The sequence below is a fragment of the Heterodontus francisci genome, chromosome 17 (assembly GCF_036365525.1).
Source record: "Heterodontus francisci isolate sHetFra1 chromosome 17, sHetFra1.hap1, whole genome shotgun sequence".
NCBI classification, from domain to species: Eukaryota; Metazoa; Chordata; class Chondrichthyes; order Heterodontiformes; family Heterodontidae; genus Heterodontus; species Heterodontus francisci.
In genome coordinates this window covers 20,655,958-20,679,391 of record NC_090387.1, presented here as the reverse complement: position 1 = coordinate 20,679,391, position 23,434 = coordinate 20,655,958, and the positions used below count along the sequence as shown (strand labels likewise).

Below are 23,434 nucleotides of genomic sequence, written 5' to 3'. Positions count from 1 at the left end.
CCCACAGTGCCTCATGGATGCCCAGTTGTGAGCTGCTAGATCTGTTATGAGTCTATCCCATTTAACATGGTAGTACTGCCTCACAACATGATGGAGGGTGCCCTCTGTGCGAAGATGGGACTTGGCTTTCACAAGGACGGTCCAGTATCCTCTCCTACCAATACTGTCATGAACAGATGCATCTGTGACGGTAGAGTTGGGAGGACGAGGGTGAGTACATTTTTCCCTCTTGTTGGTTCTCTCACCATCTGCCGCAGGCTCAGTCTGGCAGATATGTCCTTCAGGACTTGGCCAGCTTGGTCAGTAGTGGTAATACTGAGTGACTGTTGGTGATGGGCATTGAAGTGTCCCATCCAAAGTACATTCTGTTCCCCTGCTACCCTCAGTCCTTTTTCCTAGTGGTCAACATGGAGAAATACTGATTCACTAGCTGAGGGAGGGCAGTATGTGCTAATCAGCAGGAAGTTTCCTTGCCTATGTTTGACCTGCTGCCATGAGAATTCATGAGGTCTGGAGTTAATGGTGAGGACTCCCAGGGCCACTCCCTCCAACTGTGCTGCTTCCTCTGATGGGTCTGTCTTGCCAGTGGGACAGGACATACCCAGGGATGGTGATTTTGGTGTCTGGGATATTGTCTGCAAGTTATGATACGGTGAGTATGACTATGTCAGGTTGTTGGTTAAATAGTCCTTGGGACAGCTCTTCCAATTTTGAGACAAGTCCCCAGATGTTACTGAGGAAGGGTCGACTGGACAGTGTGTGCCTTTGTCGGTTCCTAGTTCAATGCTGGGTGGTCCATCCGGTTGTATTCTTACTTGTCTTATCTGTCGCAGGTTGATACAACTGAGTGGCTTGCTAGGCCATTTCAGAGGGCAGTTAAGAGTCAACCACATTTCTGTGGGTCTGGAGTCACATGTAGGCGAGACCGGATAGGGGCAGCAGATTTCCTCCTCTGGAGGAAATTAGTGATCCAGATAGGTTTTTAGTGACAATCCGGTAGTTTCATGATCATTATTAATGAGGCTAGCATTTTTTGTTCCAGATTTATTAATTGAATTTAAATTCCCCCAGCTGCAGTGATGGGATTTGAACTCATGTCTCCGAAGGATTAGTCTAGGCGTCTGGATTACTAGTCCAGTAACATTACCACTATGCTACAGTCCCTAATGGTCATATTCCCTGGTTTGATGTTAGAACATCACCAGGTACTTGTGTTCAGTGATAATGGTCACTCCCATAAATGAACCCTCACTCCCTACTAACTGGGGTATGAGTTTACACATGCAGCCGCTGGTGACTACATGCATATTTAAACTCAAATCCCTGATGCAGGAACCAAAATTTATAATTCTGAGCCGCATCTCAAATTGGTGTTAAAACTGTGTGGATTTTCAGCTGCAGTCTAACCTTTAAGGGAACATACCATTTATTTCAAGAATTACACTGAAAGGGACAAATACTAGCTCTTTTTTTTAGTTTTCTTCCCTATATAAACTAGTGCATCTTCTCATTATACAGGAACATCAGAGGAAATTTTTTAATCATTTTGTGAAGTATACGGTAGACAAGAAGTTAGAAATAGCCACCATATTTTGTCATAAAACAAATTGGCCAGGATTTTGCCCTTGGCGGACGGGACTGACTTTTCAGTCGGTGGCGAATCCGCTTCCGCCTGGCCTGGGGATCCGACCTGTAATTGTTCTGAAGCAGGACTTCCACCTGCTTGAGGCAGGAAGTCCCGCCTAATAGAGCTGCTGGCCAATTAGCGGGCCGGCAGCTCTTAGTCCCAGCAGCGCCACTGGGAGTGGTGGCCACTGCTGGGACTACAGCCCAGCCGACAGAAGATGATGTCGGGAAGCCATCAAACCAAGGTAAATTTTTGTTTCCTCGCTGAGGGTGATCGGTCAGGCCCCAGCGAGACAAGGGTGGTCAATTGGGGGGACGGGGGGCATGTTGGGTGGTGGGAGTGGTTGGGGCAGCGGAAACGGCCCTCTATCGGACACAGGGTGCATGATCATGAGGCCTTCCACCCCCCCCACCCACCCCAGGCAGTCAGAGAGCCGCCTGCTTTTGTCAGTGGTGGCGGGCGGAGGCCCTTAAGTGGCCGTTGGGCGGGCTGTTTTTTTCCGCCGTCACCCTGCGTAAAGTGGTGGCGGAGGTGGTTGCGGGACTGGGTCGGGAAGGGCCCCCTCGAGCCTCCTGCTCCAATTTACACCCTCCCATACCCCCCCCCCCCCCCCCCACCTTCTTCCCGCTCTTTGTCGGGGTGTAAAATTCAGCCCATTCTGTATATTTGTGTGTGAAACTGATACTGTAAGGGAGGGGTTCTCCACATGTAATTTACTTTGAGTTTTTAGAACTATTAAAAATGCAAATGTTCACTTCACAATTGCTCATTTTTTTCTTTTGTCTGTGATACAGTTCTTTATATATAAATTGTGTTTACTGTCAAGGCTGGAGAATTGGAAAAGGAGAAGGCTTTGCTGATCTGGAATACGCGATGATGGTATCGATGGGAGCTGTTGATGAGAACACAGTTATTGTCACCACAGTGCATGACTGTCAGGTTTGTTGAACAAAAAAGAGTGCAAGGAAATGTGAAGTGAATCATTCTGGTAGTGTGTTCATTTAAAAACAAAAAGTGGCATCGAATGTGTTTTGCATCAGTAGTTCATAACAGAGATCATCTTATAAAAATGAACCTTGAAGTGAATATAATGGGCAGTCGCACTGGCTGCACTCTGAGCGTAAAAGTCACAGATATATAGACACATGAAAATGACTGGAAAAGACCAGCTGGTCCATCAAGCCTATCTCACACCTATGATGCCTGGAGCATGATGACCAGACACTTACTAATCCAATCCCCAGCCTTGCGCTGCAACCATGTAATTTCCTGGGAGAGGCAAGAAGCCAGACAATAAAACCAGGGCTAACAATGAGGGGAAAATATCTTGGAAAATTCCTTTTCAACCCGCCTCAGGCAATCAAAACCAGTCCAGAAGATCACGTTGACCAAGTGTGCATTAATTGTTAATCCACTTATATTTTATATGAAACATGATTTGATAGAGGTGTACAAGATTTTGACAGATAAGGTAGACAAGGACAAGCTGTTCCCATTAGCTGTTGGTCTGAGGACTAGGGGACACGGTTTTGGGCAAGAGATGCAGCGGGGAATGTGAGGATTAACATTTTTATGCAGGTAGTGGTAATGACCTGGAACTCGCTGCCTACGAGGGTGGTGGAAGCGGAGATGATCAATGATTTCAAAATGAAATTGGATGGACACTTGAGAGAAATAAACTTGCAGGGCTGTGAGGATATAGTTGGGGAATGGGATTGACTGGATTGCTCTATGGGCTGAATGGCCTCCTTCTGTGCTGTTATGACGCTATGATGTAAGTCCTGCCGTAGTGCTCTCTTGAAGGCGTTCAGGGAGTCAGCATCTTCCATACCAGCCTGAAACGTATTCCAGAGTTTCACTGCTTGCTGGGAAAAGCAGAACTGCCTAACATCTAGCCTATTCCTGCATTTTCAGAGTTTACATGCATATACATACCCTGGTCCTCCCCAATCTGTCAATTGGAATGCAATCCAGTTTGCACTACAGCATGAATCAACCATTGCACATGGGTAATGCTGAAAATTGTGTTGTAACTAAGGCCATCAATAGAATATTTTCTTTTCAACTAGAATAAATAAATAAGAGCTACAGGAGAGGATAAAGGAAACTGCAAATGGTGAAATCTGAAATAAAAACTGAAAGTATTGCAATTGGACAGTGGTACATTCTGTTGTATTGAAGGGTTACGCCCAGAAAATTAACTTGTCTGTTTCAGATGTTGATGAACCTGCTGTGCATTTCTAGCATTTTCAGTTTATATTTTAAAGAGCGACAGTATTTGACTGGAGCCAATCTGTAACTGAGAGCACTGAAAATGTGTTTCTTTTTGAAGTCCTGACGATGTCTGCGTTCAGAGACTGCTGAGAGTACTGGCTCTCATTCCAAAAATTTGTACAAATTATATGTTGTAATGTCACCGGTTCTATTCATGAGGTTCAGAAAGGAAATAAAAACAAGGCTACATTGCAAGGGCAGAGTGATTTTATTGTACAACAGATTAGAAAAGGTGAAGGATCTCATTATATAGAGAGACTATTGAAACTGGGATTGTTCTCCTTCTGGAGCAGAGAAGATGAAGGAGCAATTTGATAGAGGTGTTCAAAATTATGAAGGGTTTGGATTGAGTGCATAAGGAGAAACTGTTTCCAGTTGTAGGAGGGTCAATAGCCAGATAGAACAGATTTAATAATCATTAGTAAAAGAACCAGAGAGGAGATGAGGAGACATTTTCTTACTCAAAAGCTATAATCTGAAATACACTGCCTGAAAGGGTGATGGAAGCAGATTAAATATTAACTTTTAAAATGGAATTGTACACATACTTGCAAAGGAAACATTTGCAGGGCTTTGCGGATAGGAAACAGGAGTGCAACTAACAGATTAGATTAGAGATACAGCACTGAAACAGGCCCTTCGGCCCACCGAGTCTGTGCCGACCATCAACCACCCATTTATACTAATCCTACACTAATCCCATATTCCTACCAAACATCCCCACCTGCCCCTATACTTCCCTACCACCTACCTATACTAGTGACAATTTATAATGGCCAATTTACCTATCAACCTGCAAATCTTTTGGCTTGTGGGAGGAAACCAGAGCACCTGGAGAAAACCCACGCAGACACAGGGAGAACTTGCAAACTCCACACAGGCAGTACCCGGAATCGAACCCGGGTCCCTGGAGCTGTGAGGCTGCGGTGCTAACCACTGCGCCACTGTGCCGCCCTTAAAACTATTTCAAAGAGCCAGCACAGGAATTATGGGCTGAATGGCCTCTTTTAGTGCTGTGTGATTCTGCGATTCTATCACAGTGGTTTCAGCCTCAAGACCTTTTAGAAAATGCACCTGCTATTTTGATATTCTGCTCTATCTTTCCTTCACTGACTCCTGTCCACTATTATAGCAATGGATCTGAATTTGGGGTGGGATCCACAACATCATGTGAAAGTGGGAGGTGGGAGTGGGGTGTGTCCGCTGTATATACAGTGCAGAGTGGGCTGGCTATCTCATCTGGGGTGGAGCATGCATGAAGGAGTGATTGGTAGTGGCGCGAATGCAAATATATTTTCTTTAAAAAGTTATTAAAACTCTTTACATGCAGCACTTCCTCATAAGTATTATATAGTATAATTTAGATGGAGTGTCCATGATTACTAACCCATTTGGAAAGGGACTCTCAACCAAAAGAAAATTGAGAACCACTGTATTACAGGGTCCCATGGGACTAGGCAGAGTTGTCATAACCAAAGATGGATGCAATATAGAGCAGAGTACCTGAAAAAGCAATCAGATTTTAGTCAAATGACAACCATGTTAACATTGGCCTCATTGAAAAGTTATCCAAGGCAATAATTTTAGTGTTAGCATTATTTTGTCTTGGGGTTAAAATCCTATTCCAGGACTTGATTTTATAGTCTAGATTGACACTCCAGTGCACAACTGAGGGACTGCTACATCATTAGTAGTTTCTTTGAATGAGATGTTGAACTAAGGCCCTGTCAGTTGAGCTAAACATTAAAGTTCCCTGGGCACTTTTTGAAAATAATAGGGAATTTTCCCAGTGTCGTGGCTGATGTTGCTCCCTCAACTAAAAATAAAGTGCTGGAAATACTCAGCAGGTCAGGCAGCATCATTGGAGAGAAAGAAGCAGATTTGATGTTTCTGTTCGATGACTTTTCATCAGAACTAGAAAAGGTTAGAGATGTAACCGCTTTTAATCAAGTACAGGGGCAGGGAAAGGTGGTGGGGGTGAGGGGGTGCACTGAAAAGAACAAAAGGGAAGATTTCTGGTTGGATCAAATGCAGGAGTGGTTAAATGACAAAAGGGATGATGGTGCATACAAAAGGGAGTGGTAATGGGACAAGAAAAGAAACAAAAGATGGGTTTAGAGGAGATGTAAATGACCACAGCAGAATCATTACCAACAGCTGCTGTCTGAAAAATTGGGAGCAGTAGTTAAGCAGTATTTTGCTTTTACAACCTCCTTATAATGAGAGAAGGCTATAATATCTGTTCCTTCTGCAAGCAATGTACAATCTGCCCATACGGGTTCCAAACTGCAGCCTCCAGATCACATGCAAGTCCCCATTCTGAGCCCTGGCAACCTGGTCCTCAAAACCTAGACAGCCCAAGTCCTATTGATGCTTCAATTTCTTATTCACTGGTTTGTCCTGTTTCAAGTGCCTGTATTATAGTATATTTAATAAGCATTATTTAACAATAACGCTATTTAACAAGAACATTGACAGGCCATTGTCGAGTATTTTCAGGGGAACATTTGTCCTTCTTTTGACTTCCTAATTCTTGATTGGAAGCCAATATAAATCAATTTATGTACTGTGCAAAAGGTCTTCATAACAGATAAATCACTTTCATAGTTTCAATTATATGGCCACAGTCTCCATGGCAAAGGAATTTTGATTCATCCATGACACTTTCACAAATTTCCTATCATCATCACAGTCATCATGATCTGGCATTGACTGCTTACTCACAAATGAAAGTGGTCTGCAGACATTTCTTAGTCCAGATCTACAGACTAACCTGCAGTCAAGAGCTCACTAATGGAGCACTGGCAGCTTCATTTACCAATTATGAAGACTCATGCCGGTGTTGGGACACTTTCGTCATTTGACGTTATTTGGATATTGAATTACTGAAACATTTGATGATGATCATCTCTGGTTTGATTTGATCCCATGCTTTCTTAATCCAATAAGTGACATCAATAACAACAACAACTTGTATTTATATAGCACCTTTAACATAATAAAATGTCCCAAGGTCCTTCACAGGAGCATTATGAAGCAAAATGTGACACAGAGCCATATAAGGAGATATTGGAACAGATGGCCAAAAGCTTGATCAAAGAGGTAGTTTTAATCATAGAAATTTACACCACTGGAAGAGGCCATTCAGCCTGCCATGTCCATGCTGGCCGACAAGGAGCCATCCAGCCTAATCCCACTTTCTGGCTGTTGGTCCATTGCCTTGTAGGTTGCAGCACTTCCATTGCATATCCAAGTACTTTTTAAATGTTATGAGGGTTTCTGCCTCTACCATCCTTCCAGGAAGTTAGTTCCAGATTCCCACCACCCTCTGGGTGAAAAAAATTCCCTTTGAATCCCTTTTAAATCTCCTACCTTTTGCCTAAATCTATGCTCCCTGGTTATGGACCCCTCAACCAAATGGAATAGGGTCTTTCAAGACCCCTCATAATTTTATACACTTCAATTAGATCTCCCCTCAGCCTCCTCTGTTCCAAAGAAAGCAACATAGCCTAGCCAATCTTTCCTCCGAACTAAAATTCTCTAATCAAGGCAACATCTTCGTCAATCTCCTCTGTACCCTCTCTTGTGCAATCACTTCTTTCCTATAGTGCAGTGACCAGAACTGCATGTGGTACTCCAGCTGTTGCCGAACTAGTGTTTTATACAGCATAACCACCCTTCTCTTATATTCTATGCCTTGGCTAATAAAGGCAAATACCCCATATGCCATCTTAACCACCTGTCCAGCCACCTTCGGAGATCTGTGGGCATGCACTTTGAGGTCCGTCTGTTCCTCTACACTTCTCAGTATGCTACCAATTTTTGGGTATTCCCTTGCCTTGTTAGCCTTCCCAAATGTATCACCTTACACCTCACCGGACTGAACATCACTTCCCACTGTTCTGCTTATCTGACTAGTCTATTGTGTTATGACCGACCGCTCAAGACAAAGCCCCCAGTCAAAATATATGATTCTGATTGTGGAGGGAGAAACACACTGTTGATTCAGTCCCGCCCCTCCACAGATCGCCTAACATATCATTTTAAACTTTCCAAATTGAAGAAAACCACAGCCGAATTGACCATCTGTTAACCCCCCGAATGATGCGAACCAAACCATGTGTCTTTAGATCAACAAATTAACTGTTTAATTAGCAAAGCTAAATTCTTAAACACTACTAAGATATAAACAACATTTAAAATAGAAAAATTAGTGTCCTTGCATATTTATGCTCTTGTTGAAGTGAAATGTTCCAATGTGGAACAGTCCAAGGTTGCTTGTAGTCCTCACAGCCGTCCGATGGGGGGAAAAAATGGTTCTTCAACAGTAGAACAGCCCCTAGTCTAATTCAGCAGTTGAATTGATGCTCTTCTTTTTCAGAGATGAATTTCAGCAATTACAGTTCAGTAGTTAAAGGAATTGGTTGTTTTATTTTAAGAAATTAGTCTGGCTTGACATCAGAATTCTGAGAGTATAATAAATAGGGTTTAAATAAATGGAGAGAGAGTTCTCTCCTTCAGTATATGCTGGCAGACAGTCTGTGTATCTGTTAACTGTGTCTCAAAAGCCAGTTTTTCAGCTAGTTTCAAATGTCAGTCAGCAACATTGTATCTCGTGTCCTTGGTCCTGAATGGCTGTATCCTACGGCAACGAGAATGCATATTTGAAGCTGGCTGTATCCTATGGCAACAAGAATGCAACCTTTCAGTCAGTCCCTGGAGCTTTCTCCCTTAAAGCAGTACTGATCCTGTTACAGCCTTAAAGGCATACTGCATACGTCCCGGAAAAGAAAAGAAAAACTGCAGGATCATAACAATTGATATCCTCCTGCAGTCGACAACTTTCTTCCTCATTATCAACCACATGGCCAATTTTTGTATCATCTGTGAACTTCTTAATCATACCCTTACATTCAAGTCCAAATCTTTGATATAGACCACAAAAAGCAAGGGACCTAGTACTGAGCCCTGTAAGACCCCACAGGAAACAGCCTTCCAGTCACAAGAACACCCATCAACTATTACCCTTTGCTTCCTACGTTAGGGCGCATCTTAAAGGAGAAAAGTGAGCTGGAGAGGCAGAGATGTTTATGGAGGGAATTTCAAGGTTTGAGCCTTAACAACTGCCACCAGTGGGGGAACGATTAAAATTGGGTTGCTCAACAGGCCAGAATTAGAGGAACGCATTTATCTTAGAGGGTTGTGGGACTGTGGGGATTACAGAGATAGGGAGATCGAGACTAAGGAGGGATTTGAAAACAAGGATGGGAATTTTAAAATCAAGGTGCTGCTTAATAGGGAGACAGTGTAGGCCAGCGAGCACAGGAGAGGTGGGTGAATATGACTTGGTGTGAGTAAGAATAAGGGAAGCAGAGTTTTGGACGACCTCAAGTTTACGGAGGATATGGTAGGAGGCCAACGAGGAGGGCATTGGAATAGGCAAGTCGAGAGGTAACAAAGGCATGAGTAAGGGTTTCAGCAGCTGATCAGCTGATACAGGGACGGAGTCGGATGATACTGAGATGGAAATAGGCGGTTTTGGTGATGGTGTGGATGTAGTCGAAGTCATCTCTGGTTCAAATGAGACACCAAGGCTACGAACAGTCTGGTTCAACCTAGGACAGTTGACTAAGAGATGGATGGAGTCAGTGGCTATGGAACAGTTAGTAGTGGGGACTGAAGACCCTTCCATCTTTCCAGTATGTAATTGGAGGAAATTTCTGCTCATCCAGTACTGGATGTCGGAAAAGTAGTCTGCTAACTTGTCAAGAGAGTTGGTGGTAAAGTAGAGGTCAAGATATGCAATATGCTTGAGGACATCCAAAATATTATCACTTGTGTCAATGTTAGAAAGAAGTGACCATAACAAAAATGCTCTGCAACAATCTTTGCACACTTTGATCCAATAGCTGGAGTTTGAAGTATTGATCCCTGGAAACAATTTGACTGTGACATTCTGAAGATTAAGTGTCCTTTGCAGGGTGACAACAAGCACATAGAAGAAAACTTAATGTTTCAGGCTCAATCAAACACCTTGCAACAGTAATATAAATGGCTCCAGTCATCCATACTTTTATTATTTGCAAAGTAGGTCATGGAAGCTCTTTGTGGAACCATTTCTAAAGCAGGATTTATCAATATTCCAATAGCAGGTCTTTTCCTACTGTTTTGATTTTTCCATCTATTTGCAATGAATTTGACAGGTAGAAGTCTTGAGTGCTTGATAGACCACATCAATTTCACCAGAATTGAAGTAACCACAAATATTAGAATCAGACTATCAATTGCAATTTCTCTTTCAGTTCACTTGTGATCATTACTGTTCCTGCATTTTCAGCACTTCCAGTGATAGTACAAAAATTCAAAATTAGTTCCAAAAAAAAAATCCAACCAGCTATTGAAAGTTTTGTATTTGATGTTTCCTACCCACAGAGCAAATACAAGGTGCAGAATTTTCTGTTTGGTTTGGGAACCCAACATTGGGGTCAGTGTGGATCCTAACCCTGCATTGTGTCAGGAGCAGTTACCTGACATCAATTTTGGATGTATTGGCCAATTAATGGCCGGATGGTGCAATCGCCATCCATTTAAGGACAGCGGACAGGTTCTGTAAGCTGGAGGTCCAATAGGAAACCCTCCAGTACTGAAGGAGGGGCAGGCTGCCATTGCAGGTAAGGACAGCATCTTGAGGTGTCCTATCAGCAATTTTAAAATAGTTGAAATAAAAAAACCATTGTGGAGGGGTGAAGCTGTGGCCAGGTAGGCAGGGGTGAGGAAGGACCTCAAAGTGAACCTGGAGTGCTGGCTTCCTGGTTTGCTGCCGGGAGGCTGCCTCCAGGCATATGCTGTGCTCCCGATGCTGCGGCGGGCTGTGGGGGGAGCCACAGGCAGACTGGAAAATACCAGTCGGCCTCTGATCATTGACCTTAATTGGTCCCTTAATTAACTTAAGCTACCCGCTACTTGCAGGTAGGTAGCTATTCCACACCTGATCTGGCCTTCCCAAAAATGGCTCAGGGGTGGGATGGTGCCGAGACACCAGCCGGCGGCCTGAATGTAACTCCTTTATTCAAAAAGAGAGGGAGACAGAAAGCAGGAAACTACAGGCCAGTTAGCTTAACACCTGTCTTCGGGAAAATGTTGGAAGCGATTATTAAAGACGTTATAGCAGGGTATTTAGAAAAATTCAAGGTAATCAGGCAGAGTCAACAAGGTTTTGTGAAAGGGAAATCATGTTTAACCAATTTATTGGAGTTCTTTGAGTGAGTTACATGTGCTGTGGATAAAGAGGAACCAGTGGATGTATTGTACTTAGATTCCTAGAAGGCATTTGATAAGGTGCCACATCAAAGGTGATTGCAGAAAGTAAAAGCTCATGGTGTAGGGGGTAACATATTGGCATGGATAGAAGATTGGCTAGCTAACAGGAAACAGAGAGTAGGGATAAATGGGTCATTTTCTGGTTGGCAAGATGTAACGAGTGGTGTGCCACAGGGATCTGTGCTGGGACCTCAACTTTTTCCAATTTATATAAAGGACTTGGATGAAGGGACTAAAGGTATATTCGCTAAATTTGCTGATGACACAAAGATAGGTAGGAAAGTAACTTGTGAAGAGGACATAAGGGGGCTACAAAGGGATATAGACAGGTTAAGTGAGTGGGCTGTCAAATGGCGTATAATGTGGGAAAGTGTGAAATTGTCCACTTTGGCAGGAAGAATAAAAAAGAAGCATATTATCTAAATGGTGAGATATTGCAGAGCTCTGCGATGCAGAGTGATCTGGGTGTCCTAGTGCATGAATTGCAAAAGGTTAGCATGCAGGTACAACACATAATTAGGAAAGCTAATAGAATATCATTGTTTATCGCGAGGGGAATTGAATACAAAAGTAGAGAGGTTATGCTTCAGCTATACAGGGCATTGGTGAGACCAGACCTGGAGTACAGTGTACAGTACTGGTCTCATTATTTAAGGAAAGATGTAAATGCGTTGGAGGCAGTACAGAGAAGGTTTACTAGGCTAATAACTGGGCGGGCTGTCTTACGAGGAAAGATTCGACATGCTAGGCTTGTATCCGCTAGAATTTAGAAGGGTAAGAGAAATTTTTTCTCTGAGGGTCGTGAGTCTTTGGAATTCTCTTCCTCAAAAGGCAATGGAAGCAGAGTCTTTGAATATTTTTCAGGCAGAGATAGAAAGATTCTTGATGAGCAAGGGGATGAAAGGTTATCGGGGGTAGGTGAAAACGTGGAGTAATCAGTTCAGCCATGAACTTATTAAATGGCTGAGCAGGCTTGAAGGGCAAGTCACCTTCTCCTACTGCTAATTCGTATGTTCATATGAAATTATGCACCCGCTCGTCTCCGTTCCCACCCCCATCGGCCACTGAAAATCCTGCCCAAAGTCTTTTCTAACCTCAGTGCTTCTTGAGCCGAGCAAGGAAACGTTCTCACAGCAATTCCTAAGTGTCCTTGCCTTAGTTTATAATTATTTCCTGGATTTTCCTTCAACATGGAATGGATTTCATCTCTATTCAAGATTGTCGGTTTTGTTTGTATTGGCTGATGTTTGAGAGGTTCTACCAGTTTGCAGTTGCAGTTTCCTCCATCCAAAAATTTAATAATGCTAATCCAATCGCTAACACACTCCATTAATTAAGTTGATCGAGAATTGGACAGACTTTCTTTTGGATTCCTCTCACCCGATTTGTCTGTGTTCATTATGTCCAGACCACTGAGTATCCCCAGATGCAGGAATGGAAAATTCTGCTCGTTTTTTTTCCTAAAGTTTCAACTTCGGAATTGTGTTTTTTGGCTGCTTAGTTACCAGCAGTGTATAGTGGTTCCAGGACAGGTGGAACTTTAGTGAGCAACAATACTGTTTACAGGACGTGAGCAACCTTACAAAATCTGCACGGTCCAATACATCTTTCTGATCACCAAAGTTATTCTGCTTACTTTACTGAACAAAAACAGTTGGTACTGTTTGCATGTTTCTTATCTGGGCAGAGCTCCAAGCTCTTCTTGCTCAGAAAGGAATAGGAATTTTGAACAGCTGTTCATACATGGCAGGATATACCCAGCTGAACACAGATTGCACCTTCCCATAGGGCAAGTTGGCCCATTCAGGAAAAATCAGGCCAGCATCAGGTATGGCCATAGTCCAAGAGGCCCTGGACTGATTACAAGAAGAAGAATGAACCAGGAAGGAAAGTGCACTGCTCGATACAAGTAAATGGTGTTCAGAAGAATCAATTTTAAACTGCTGCAGTTCAGATGGAAAAAGACTTTAAACGTTGTAGTTGGAAGGACCATCTGGTTCATTTCCTCTAGGTGCTTAAGTGTTTGTAAGTATATAAAAGTAGCTGGGAAATGTGTACATCCATGAACATATCCGTAGCTTGGGGCGATATAAAAGCCAGTGGAAGGTGAAAGCTGAAGTGTCATGGCTCACTGCTTAGCACTGGAAGATGGTGCAAAAACTATGGCTCCAATCAGGAAGCCAATCATGACAAGGCAAACATTTAAACATGGTTTAAAGTTCTAAATACATTTTCATGAAAGTAAACACCTCAATGTATATTTACTCAAGGATAAGGCTGCTTTGCAGCCTGATCCTTGAATTTTCCCTTTAATTCATTCACTGCCAAAGGTGCCATTTGGCATCACTGTCAATACAGTTCACTAATTCAGAGAAGATGCCAGAGGGTGCTGTCTTTACAGTGATACAGAGTGAATGCCAGCAGTAGCAAGTGATGTCAGATTGGCAGGCTGTATTAAGTGAGATAATGGGCAGAATTTTACTAGCCCTCCGGCTTGGGAGGTAGTGGCGGGGGGTGGGGGGGGCCTGGAAAATTCTTTCGGGAGAGGCACGACATGACCCCCGATGACGAGAGGCCCTGCTGCATTTTACCAATGGTGGCGAGGCCTCAGTGCAGCCCCCCCCCCCCCTCCGCCAAGCCTTCATTTGCCTAATTAAATTTATGTAACTGCATGTTAATTAACCTACCTGGACTGGACGGCCGTCCAACACCGATATTCCAGCCAGTGGCCGGACGTCCCACGCCTTCCGATACCCGTTTGGGGATTCAAGGAGAGACACAGGTGGGGAGGGGGGAATGTGGGGATTTAGTTTTCAGGTCGGTGGTGGAGGAACGGAGGGAACTTATTCCATTGGCTGAGCGGATGGTGGGAAGGGGTTGAAGGGGAAATATCATAAAATTTGGGGTGAAAGATTGGGACCGGCAAAAATGTTTTTTCGGGCAGGTGAGTGGAGAGGGAAATAAATTTATTGCTGGATGATTGGGGGGGGCGGGTGGGTAGTGGGAGAGGAGCTTTGTGTACTTTAATGTTTTTATTTATATTATAGGTAATGTTCCCTTTAAAAATTTAAATTGCCGGTAAGGGCTTGCAACCCTTTAAAAATGGCGCCAGCACCTGCGCGGTGGCGCCGGACGCCATTGCCGGGTAAGGAGCGGCCGTCCCCTCCATTTAAATGAGCCCCCGCACAAAATATCCTGGGGCCTTAGCGGCGGCTGCTCAAAGCGGGCAGACCGCCGACTTCAAAGTGCTCGACTGCGATTTGCGGCACACTAGTAAAATCCAGCCCGATATGTTTAGCACCTGGTAACACCTACTGGACACCTATTGGACATTCTGTGAATTTTAAGGTGAAGATTATGAATAGAGTTAGAAGAGTTTTAATCAATTTCTATATTTTTAATGTTTTTCTAGTTGCTTGACATCCCAGAGGAGCTAATGGACAACCATGATCTGACTGTAGATTACATCCTTACACCTACTCAAGTGATCGGAACAAACTGCAAACGCTCCAAACCTCAAGGCATTATATGGTCAAAGGTTCATAATGCTTCTTTTTTTCTACGCAATTTTTTGTTTGCTGAAAGGGAAGATTCTTTTGTTTTTGTCAAAAAATACTTCTTTCCCCCATTTGCCTCTTTAAGGTCTCCCTGGACCACATAACATTCTCTGCATATATGACCCTGTTCCAAGCTCGCCACTTTGTAATCAGTCACGAAAAGGTGCAAGAGAACAGAAAGTCTCATGTTCATTCCCCCTCTCCCCACTCACATAACTCTGTTCCTGTCCCTGTCCAGGGGGGGAAGCGCCTGGCCCCCACACTGTGCCTCATGAAAACACAGCTGAGGTCGGGAAATCATAGGAGCAAACATTGCATGTGAATCAGTGACCTGCACCATTGCGATCCCCATTATGCACTTATTAATTCTATGTTGTGCAATGAAAGCCTCCTTATGATGTCTGTAAGCAATATAAACTGGGGGCAGGATTTTGATTTTGGGTCGGGACCCAGACGTCGGGGTCAAATGGGGGTCCCCACCCTGCATTGTGTGGGGAACAGTCACCTGGCAGTGATTTTCCCTGAATTGGCCAATTAGTGGCCAAAGGGCACACTCGTCGTCCAATTGAAGATGGTGGGCGGGCTCTTGAAGCTGGAGGTCCAGTTGGAGGCTGCAGCCTGTCATTTCAGGTAAGGGTGAGAGAGGATGCCTCCATCTTGAGACATCCTCTTATCAACTTTCTAAAACTTTTAAATTAATAAATGGCCACATCTGCCAGGCCTGCCTGGAGCGCTGGGCCCTGGGTCTGTCGCTTGAAGTTTGTCTCCAGATAGCTGGTCTATTCCCCATGCTGCTGGGTCCTGCAGTCGGCCTCTGGTAATTGACCTTAATAAGCCATCAACCCACCTTAATTGACTACCTGTCACCTGTGGGTGGGCAACCCTTACGACCCGAACCCGCCTTTGGGAAAATGGCCCCGATGAGGATGGTACAGGCATGCTGGCTGGCGGTATAAATTTTCATACCCACCCACCTTCAACATTCTGCTCTGATGTCTGTAGGTGAAGTAAACCATTTTGGGCATTCTCTCACAATGTCCTAATTGATATGTGTCCATAGCATAAAGCTGCTTGTTAATTGGCTCCATATTGAGCACAAGGATGGCCGATTACAGAAATGGAAGTGTCTGACTGGTGCTTTTTCTGAGGTTGGAATAAGCACATAGCACAGAATAGTGCAAACTATTATTCATGAACTGGGAGTATCTGATGCTGGCCTCGAATGTGGGAGAACCATTCTGTGTGTTATTTCGGTGAACAAGCACAAGACTTTCTCTGCAGGTTTGACAGGTTAACAACCATGTGTTTTAATGTACCAAACAATTGACTTACTTTATCTGAACATGTAATTTTAAGCAGTTGCATTGACAATTTCTCATAGAGTCATTTTGCAGCATAGAAGGAGGCCATTTGACCCATCAAGCCCATGCTGGCTCTTGACAGAGCAATCCAGTCAGTTCCACTCGATCCCCGTAGCCCTGCAAGTTTACTTCCTCCAAGTAGCCATCGAATTTCCTTTTGAAATTATTGTCTACGCTTCCACCATTCTCATAGTTAACGAGTTCTAGGTCATTACAATTCGCTACGTAAAAAAGTTCTTCCTCACATTCCCCATGCATCTCTTTCCCAAAACCTTCAATCTGTCTCCTCTAGTCCTTGTACCATTACTTAATGAGAACAGTTTTTCTTTGTCTAACTTATATATGTCTGTCATAATCTTGTACACCTCTATTAAATCTCCCCTCAATCTCCTTTGCTCTAAGGAGAACAGTCCCAGCTTTTCCAACCTAGCCTTCTAACTAAAATTCCCCCATCCCTGGAACCATTCTCCTAAATCTCCTCTGCACCCTGTCAAGGACCCCCACATCCTTCCTAAAGTAGGTGACCAGAACTGGACACAATACTCTAGTTGTGGCCACACCAGAGCTTTATATAGGTTCAGCATAACTTCCCTGCTTTTGTACTCAGTACCTCTTTTTAATGAAGCCCAAGATTGCATATCCTTTGCTAACCACTCTCTCAGTATGCTCTGCCACCTTCAAAGATTGATGCATATGCACCACCAGGTCCCCCTGTTCCTGCACACTCTTTAGAACTGTGCCATTTAGTATATATTGCTTCTCCCTATCCCTTCCAAAAGGCATCACCTCACACTTGTCGGTATTAAATTCCATCTGTCTGCCCATTCTGCTAGCCTATCTATGTCCTGTTGCAGGCGGTTCATATCATCCTCACTGTTTGCCACACTCCAGGTTGGGTATCATTGGCAAATTTTGAAATTCTACTCTGTATTCCAAGATCCAAGTCATTTATATAAAGCAAGAAAAAAAGCTGTGGTTCTAGCACTAACCCTGGGGAACACCACTGTCTACCATCCTCCAGTCTGAAGAACAAACATTTACCATAACTCACTGCTTTCTGTCCTTCAGCCAATTTATTATCCAATTGGTCACTGGCCCTCCTATTTCATGAGCCTCAATTTTGTTAACCAGTCTTATATGTGGTACTTTATCAAATGCTTTCTTAAAATCCATATAAACAACATCCACCACATTCCCTTCATCAACATTCTCTGTTACTTCATCAAAAAATTTAATTAGATTAGTCAAGCATGATTTTCCTTTTAAAAATCTGTGCTGGATCTTCTAATTAACTCAAACTTCTCCATGTGCCTGTTGATTTTTTCCCCCTGATTATTGTTTCTAATACCCTTTCTTGGGTAAGGGTGTCACATTTGCCACTTCCAATCCTCTGGCACTTCCCCCATATCCATGGAAGATTGGGAGGTTATGGCAAGCCCTTCCACTATTTCCACCCCCAATTTCTTTCACAACCTGGGCTGCAAGCCATCCTGACCAGGTGACTTAGCTACCGTAAGCAAAGCCAGCCTTTTCAGTACCTCTTCTCAATTTTTCCCCCATCCATTGCCTCCACTCCGCTTCTACCGATATTTTGTCAGATTCCTCTTCCTTAGTAACACAGATACAAAGTACTCGAGTATTTTAATCTTGTCCTGCACCGCAAAGAATCCTCTTTGTCCCTAATAGGCCCCACTCCACCTCTTACTACCCGCTTACTTATTTATATGCTGGTAGAAGATTTTTGGGTACCTTTTTATGTTGATTGCCATTCTATTTTCATGTTCTCTCTTTTTTGCTTTACCTCCCCTCTCAACTTATTGTATATGGTCTGGTTCTCACTTGAAGAATTCACCTGACATGCATCATACACCCTCTTTTTTTTGTTTCATTATAATGTCTATCTCCCTCGTCATCCAAGGAGCTCTGTTTTTGGTTCCCCTACCTTCCGCCCTTTTTGGAGTGTACCTAGCTTGTACCTGAAGCATCTCTTCCTTAAAGATAATCCATTGTTCCTAAAAAGCTTCTCCTGTCAGTCTTTGGTTCCATTTTACCATGACTAGATCCCTTCTCATCATTTTGAAATTAGCCCTCTTTCAATCTAGACATTCTGTCTTACTTTGTTCCTTGCTTTTCTGCATTACTCGTCTAAACCTTATGGTACGATGATCACTGTTACCCAAGTGTTCCCCAACAGACACTTGGCCGACTTCATTCCCCAGCACCAGATTCAGCAATGCATCCTTTCTAGTTGCGCTGAGAACATACTGATTTAAGGAAGTTCCCCTGAACACATTTCAGAAATTCCTTACTCTTTACTTTAACATTAGCCCAATCAATATCAGGGTAATTAAAAAACCCCAATATCACCATTCTCTTGTAAAACTTGAAAAGGGAAGTAATTCGTCATAAGGGTCAATTTTCAATTGTTCTGTCACTCTTTTCACCCCCCCCTACCCCCCCCCCCCACTGACTTTACTCACCTGTGAGATGGGCAATCAGCAGTGGAAAGCCAGGGTGAGGGGGGTGGTGAAGGATAACATTGGCTGCACCATGGCCTCTTATGGCCCTTCTGATGCAATTTTCAGATGTGCTTGTAAATGGGAGTACTGCACACCCACCAGAAAGGGTTGAAAGTCTACAAATCAGAGTCTTAAGCCAGTTACTGGTTGGCACTTTTTAGGTACAAATGGGATGCCGCATACTCCACCTATTCATACCAGGCAGTGAGCAACCTAATCAGTGGTCCTTAAAGAGTTTGCTGGAGGCAGTTCCGAGGTGCTACAGGCATTTTCTGCAACTTTTTTTGCGAATGGGGCAGGGAAGATTTGTAGGGCCGGGAGAATTTGGAATTTATTTTTCGTAGTTCCGCACGAAGTATTGTAGGCTGCTGCTGGCTACCTCCATGTTCTCTTACTGCTGACTTCCAGCTTTACTCACCCACGGAGCGCTGGATTTTTCTCCCTCACCTCAGTGGGAGGAGGTGCTGGCTAGTTGGCAGTTTGCCTAAATTATGCTGATGGAACCTGACGTTGAAAATGGGTTTGGCCTCCTGATGCTGGTTTTTGGCTGCTGCACTGACCTCTTGTCTGTTTTGGGCAGAAATTAAAAATCGCTCCCATCATGTCTTAAACAAAAGCACACCTTGCTCGCATTTAGCATCCTTTAGCCACACCTTCGACTCTTATGTCTTCCCTTTTCTGTTTTACAGGTGGATTCAGAGATGATGGAAAAAATTCCAATCCTTAAAAGCCTTCACTTCAGGGAAAAAAAAGCAGGAAAGGATGTCACGCTGAAGGATGAAAGGTTCACAGAGAAAAAAGAACTGCCGAAGTTCTCGAACAAAAGGATGTCGTTGGGGAAAAGTGGAAACACAACCAAGATTAAAGCTGATCCAATTAAAATGACCAGAAATAGTGAAGCCAGTGAAGAACAAATAGAAACTGGCCGTGAAATGCAGTGTAATGCTCCAAGCAGAGTTACTACAGTTTATATGGGTAACATCCCTCATAGTCTGAGAGTCAGTGAATTGAAGAATATCTTGAGAGATCACAATGCAGTTCCATTACGTCTCAACTGGCAGGGTGCCCAGCACAGGGCTTTTCTTGACTATAAGGGTGAGGTAACTGCAGAAGAAGCTGTAACCTCCCTAGCTGGGCTAAGTATCAGTGGGAGTGTGATTAGAGTTGAACTTGCCAAGAGCCAGAGAGGCTCAAACCACTGAAAAAATGAGTAAACAACCATTAGCCTGATCACACACCAAAAATGTCAGCATCGAACTTCACATCACTAAAAATGTTTTAAAAGTATTGGTCATATCCAGATGTATGAAATACAATGGAGTCAGCTTATTTACAATTTGGCATTGCACTTATTACCATATGTGGATGTGGAAGAACAGTTGAAAAAGGTTGAATTCAAACAGACCACTGTTGATTGGCATCAAAGAGCACACAGGCATTTCATGAATAGTCAATGGAATTAGAAAATTTGTTTTGCTTGAGCATTGAAGAGATCTATTCCGAGATGCTACAGACATTATCTGACAGATACCGAGAGACTCTCTGACAACAGCCAGGATTTTGTGAGGCCGCCTGAGGCGGGATCAAAGGCGGAGGGGGGGAGGCATGGAGTATTGCGATGGGTAGCAAGGGGGCAGAAGGGGCCCGTCACCCAGCGATCGTCCTGGGAGCGGGATAGGCCGACAACAGTCTTCCCACCCAGAGGCCAATTGAGGCCCTTAAGTGGCCTATTAATGGCTGATTAAAGGCCTCCCGGCAGCTGCTGGGATCTTAGCAGTGGTGGTGGGGGGGGGGGGGAGGGCGCCTTGGAAAAAGAGGCAGTCTCCCTGCAGGTTTTGGGTGGGGGGTGTCCCAGCTTCATGGGCAATTATGGCCCACGGATGACCCCCACCGGGAACAACTTTTACCACCCCCTCTCCCCCCCCCCCCCCCCCCCCCCACCAGGATACCCCCCGGGCTGCATAACCACTCCTCCGCTCCCCCACGCTGGGGCCTTCTGGACTGGCCCTGGCGACCCCGCCTCACCTAGCTCTGTTCCGGGTTTCCAGCACAGGGCCTGGGTCTGAGGTCTCTGCAGTATCAGCAGTGGCCAGAGCTCCCAGTGGTGCTGCCGATACTGCTGAGCTGCTGGCCCTCTGATTGCTCGGCAGTTCATAAAGGCGGTATCTCCATCCCTTTAAAGTCTTTAAAGGAACAGGGATCCCACCTCCTAAAACTTTGATTCAAAAAGACTGGAGGATCGCTCTGGGGGGTGTGGGGGGGGGGCATGAAAAGGCAGAGTTCCCCTCCCCCCCCGCCTTTTCGGCCTGGTGCTGGGAGCCCTGCCTCCAGTACAAAATCCAGCCCAGCATTGGGCCTGCATTTTCGGGTCCCGCTCCCCCAACCCCCAAAGTCAGGAATGGAGCCAGTGGGGTCGTGGTGGAGTGGGCGGAGGGGAGCCTGAAATACCAGTGCTGGCCAGCGTGTCAGTCTTGGGACACCATTCCCAGTCCTGGCCATTTTGGGGGCGATGCATTTGGGGCCTGGGAAGGCTGCCCAGCCCCGTGAGACGGGCATGCAATTAGGCTCACTGGGAGCCTTATTAAAGGTAAGTTTAAGAGGAACTGCTTCCAGTTCCCCGACGGGAGGCAGATCAATGCCTGGAGGTAGGCACTCTTCCCTGCTTGTCTGAGTGGGGGTACAGCCAAAGACCACCCTGTAGAGGGATTCCCCCCACACCCACAGTGGTGACCTTGTTACTTTTTCTGTTTTTTTTTATTAGGTTTTAAAAAGTGACTCCGAGGGCATCTTCTTGTTGAGGTGCCCCCTCAGTTACTTACCCTGTACTATAGCCACATGCTTTTCTGAAGCTGGAAGGCCTCTGATTGACCCTCCAGCTTCAAGAGTCTGTCCACTGCCCTTAATTGGGCAGGGAACCTGCCTCCATGCCAATTAAGGGCTCACTCACTTGAAAATCTTAAACAGTTTTCCCCAGAAGTGGGTTTTTGACCCAAAAATGAACCCGGCTCCTGTTTCCTGCCTCCATGGTAAATTCAACCCATGGTCTGTGACTAATATGATCGCCTCTATAATAGAGAAACCATATAAAACACTGCAACAACCTTTGTATATATTCCCCATGCAACTTTATAGAAAGCATTGAGTGACTATTAATCACAGTACTCACAAGGTTGATTGACACATGTGAACCTAAACAATCAGTTTATTTTTTGGTTTTGATAATGGTTGTGTTAAGTGCTCTGTCTTGCAGACTATTAATTTCATTAATTCTATTTTGCCCATGTTTTCTGTAATGTGAATTAAAGGAGCCCAGTAGCTTTACTGTTAGCAGTAGAAACCCTGGTCCATAGAACCTTACTGTAATAATACTTGTTTCACACATTTTAAGTGCCAACAGGTTTTTAACTAACTAAAGTAATGGGCATGGACCATTCAGGAAGAATATTTACTGAGGAAATGGATCTCAGGAGAAATGTTGTGAAGCCTGTTTCACAGGCAAGGCCATGGTAGAGCTCACTGATGTAATCCTGGAAAGGAACAGAGTCTTCGGGGCTCACTCGGGGTTAGAGTCACATAGGTCTGATGCCATTGTGCCAGGCAAGAAATCACACCAAGGGTGTACATTGTGTCCATTATCCCTAGTTGTGGCCAGAGGTCAAACTTAATTGGGAAAAAAGTGTAAAGTGAGTGAATCGGGATACAATAAGGAAATGACCAAAGTAAGGCATATGTCAAGTTGTTTATAATGTAAAAGTTCTGCTGGCATGGCATGGACCAAATATGATGTGACAGATGGAATGAAAATGCAAATGTGTCGACACTGACTTGAAGAATAATGGTCAGGACTGCTGTCCTTTAGGGAAAGAAAATTGCCACTTCTATCTGGCCTGACCTTATATATATATTTGACTCCAGTCCACCCTACATGGTTTGACTCTTTATGCAATGGGGGTAACTAGGGAGAGGCAATAAATGCAGTCTTGTTATCTTTGCCCATATCCTGAAAAATTACAAAATAATGCCCTCTGTCAGATTGTGGATCAGGCAATAAACCAATGGACGAATGTATTGTGCATCAAACAGCTGAAGTATATTTACAAACTTTATCAATCTCATTGTTAAAAATGGCAAAGACATAGTTGTGTTAACCCTCAACATTAACTTAAATCATGATTCCTTTACTTGTGTAGCTAAACCTTACCATGGAATTACTAACTCACTCCTTATATCCACTGCCTTCAGGCTGACTGCTAGATAGGTGCTATACAGCCGATTTGCTTGAAATTCTTTCTCTCTCAGATATACTTGAGCAAATGGATTTGAAAACAATTTCTCATAAATACATTTAGATTGACTGGCAATCAGTTGAATTAAATAGATTTATCCCTTCTTGAGAAACCACTGATCTCTTCCAGTCACTTTGAACAGCTTGTGGTTACAGAAAACTAAAGTTCAGAATTTATAGCACAAAACAAGGCCACTTAGCCTATCATGCTTGTGCCAGCATTAGCTCGTCAGTTGGAGCAATCTCTTCTAATCTCATTCATCAGTCCTCTCCCCCTTCCTTTTCAGATACATATCCAACCTCAATTAAGTGATGTTTAGACTCTGCCTCAATGGTCACTTGTAGCAAAGCATTGCATTTTTCAATAACCCTCTGTGTGTAAGAAATGTTTTCTAGCTCCTTGTTTGTTATTCTTTGGATAATCCTGAATCGATGCCCCTTTTAAATGACTTGCCAGCCAGTGGAAATAGTCTTCCTCTTTTAGCCATCTC

At 44.0% G+C, this 23,434-nt stretch overlaps 1 protein-coding gene across 10 annotated transcripts in view; it reads left to right on the top strand.

The window, feature by feature from the left end:
• The window catches only part of mthfsd (methenyltetrahydrofolate synthetase domain containing), a 63,843-nt gene extending 41,133 nt beyond the window's left edge, over positions 1-22,710 (top strand). For all 10 annotated transcript variants that reach the window (XM_068049124.1, XM_068049129.1, XM_068049125.1 and 7 more), the window contains 3 exons: positions 2,454-2,566; positions 14,634-14,759; positions 19,348-22,710. In XM_068049124.1, coding sequence (XP_067905225.1) covers positions 2,454-2,566; positions 14,634-14,759; positions 19,348-19,860 — 752 coding nt within the window. In that variant the 3' untranslated portion in view covers positions 19,861-22,710. The remainder of the gene's footprint in view (positions 1-2,453; positions 2,567-14,633; positions 14,760-19,347) is intronic.
• The last annotated feature ends 724 nt before the right edge of the window (positions 22,711-23,434 follow it).